Genomic DNA, 2071 nt, shown 5'->3' on the forward strand with positions numbered 1-2071 from the left:
TAATTACATTAGCTAAACATGCTTATGAGCATGCAAAGATTCCTCTTATCAGTGTGTTTGGCCAGTTTATTAAGTATTAACTTATTTACTTAAACGAAAAACAAAAAATGACTTCGAGTAAATAAGGTGGTTAATTTATTTACTTAAAGTCATTTTTTTATCTCACCTTTAAATAAACAAGCGCGCTAAACCTATATTCAAAACAAAAACCACCCTACAACATATTAAACCCTTCTGCTCATTTTCATGGATTCTTCTTCATTGAATCAATGAACCTTTCACCCTTCAAGATATAATTGTTTGAGATGTAATCCAGATAATCTTTGAAGCTAAATTCCTTATAGGACGCTGGGTGCTCTTTGTCTAAGAGGTTCTCAGCTGGCCCTATTTTCTTCTCTAAAGCCAAACTGTGAAGACTTGCAATTGACAACCTCTTTTTATGTGAGTTAACAATTGCTCGATGCATGACACTCTTGTACTTGCCATTGCTCATCACTTCCATTTGGTCTCCCAACTGAACTATAAGAGCTCCCTCAACAACAGGAACTGAGAGCCAGTTCTTATTGTGATCCATGACTTGAAGGCCTAGACTGCTTTGAAGTAAAATGGTTATGGAGCCATAGTCTGAGTGAGGTGGCATACCTAATGTGATATCTGGTTCGGGACATTCTGGATAACAGTTTGCCACAAGGACTTGGGAGCCTTTTTCAATTTCATTTTGTAGGTAATTAGGGTTTAGCCCTAAGATTTCCAAGAGAACTTTCATGAGTTGCTTTTGTAGAACTTGCACTACCTTTGCATAGCTTCCCATCTTTTCCCTACAAAAGTAAAAGAGCATGGTTTCATAAGAAGATAGGAATGTTATTGTAGTTGAATGACATATATAGTTGTCAGAAATAATGCGACTGCTTTGAGGCGTGTTGAAAACACTATTCTACATCTATGGAAACATTGATTTAGACTTAAAAGAGTTTCACCCCCTAATTGAAGGATTTCAATAAAGGCATTAATTTAAAATAATTTTTTCAAATGGTTCCTCCAAGTTAAAATATTAATGCAAGTTAAAATAGTAGCATAATTAAGAGCTTTTCAAATGGTTACTTACTTGTAAGTTGGAGGATTAGATGGCCATAGATGGATCCAATCTGAAATTGGATGGGAGTAATGCTTAATGAAGTCCCTCCAAAAGTAACATTCATCTCTAACATGATTTAAACTGGTCCCATATCTGACTGGCTCATGAACATTATCAGATAAATAAACCATTTTTTCCTCCATGGGCAAGTTAAAGAACTCTGTAGTAGCATCAAGGGCATCATTCATTACAGAAAGAGGAATTCCATGATTGATCACCTAAAGCACAATTTCGACATGAACATAAACTAGTTAATATTGAAAATGGAAACATAATCATAAAAAATCGCACGTAGAGAACATTGTGATTAGTAACATAATGAATAACATAAAGAACATATAATTATTTCATTATATGAACAATGTCAAGGTGATATACAAGAGCATGTACCTGAAAGAACCCTACTTCCTTACAAGCCATTTGAATCTCATCAAGGGTGTGAGACCTAAGAGAAGGATTTTGTAAATTTGAAAGGTCTATAATAGGTAGAGAAGTGGATGAGTGAACAATATGGTCGAGGTTTGGGCGTTGTGAGGAAGGAAGAACATAGCGTTGAGGCACATGAGTTAGACCCAATTTGGTAAGTGTCATAGCACTAATAAGTTTTGAAGTATTTGAGCTCTTTACCACACCTTGCATTTTCTCAAGCTAGCTTATTCTTCTTTCTTTTTGAGTGAGCTCTATATGTATTTTTTGCTAAGCACTTGTTGAAAAGTGAAGTTTTGGGATGTCCTATTTATAAGAAAATTTAGTAATGATATGGAGCTAAATTGCTCAAATTAATCCTCTCTATCCCCTGTATTTGCTTCATGTACGGTTACGATGTATGGAAGAAATATGGAGTACTTGGTTTTTTGTTCGTACTTTTTTTTTTGGAGCTAAAACCTTTTTGTTCCTTGGGAGACAGAATGTCATCTCATGGGCTTTTTCAATAGT

General features: G+C 35.0%; 1 protein-coding gene across 1 annotated transcript; it reads right to left on the minus strand.

Moving 5' to 3' along the window:
• Positions 1–244: 244 nt before the first annotated feature.
• Positions 245–1774, minus strand: LOC142614887 (flavanone 3-dioxygenase 3-like). The gene is made up of 3 exons (XM_075787532.1): positions 1526–1774; positions 1106–1353; positions 245–818 (listed from the first exon to the last, which is right to left on the minus strand). Exons 1-3 carry the CDS (start codon positions 1772–1774, stop codon positions 245–247), a joined length of 1071 nt encoding a protein of 356 aa, XP_075643647.1.
• Positions 1775–2071: the final 297 nt, after the last annotated feature.

This window comes from Castanea sativa, chromosome 11, assembly GCF_040712315.1.
Source record: "Castanea sativa cultivar Marrone di Chiusa Pesio chromosome 11, ASM4071231v1".
NCBI classification, from domain to species: domain Eukaryota; kingdom Viridiplantae; phylum Streptophyta; class Magnoliopsida; order Fagales; family Fagaceae; genus Castanea; species Castanea sativa.

What these genes read in the sequence shown, in the direction of transcription:
- LOC142614887 (XM_075787532.1), bottom strand. Translation starts at nt 1,774, where the DNA reads ATGCAAGGTGTGGTAAAGAGCTCAAATACTTCAAAACTTATTAGTGCT. An exon ending in AGGAAGTAGGGTTCTTTCAG is followed by an intron (nt 1,354 to 1,525) that starts GTACATGCTCTT and finishes ATTGTGCTTTAG; the next exon opens with GTGATCAATCATGGAATTCC. An exon ending in TCTAATCCTCCAACTTACAA is followed by an intron (nt 819 to 1,105) that starts GTAAGTAACCAT and finishes TTACTTTTGTAG; the next exon opens with GGAAAAGATGGGAAGCTATG.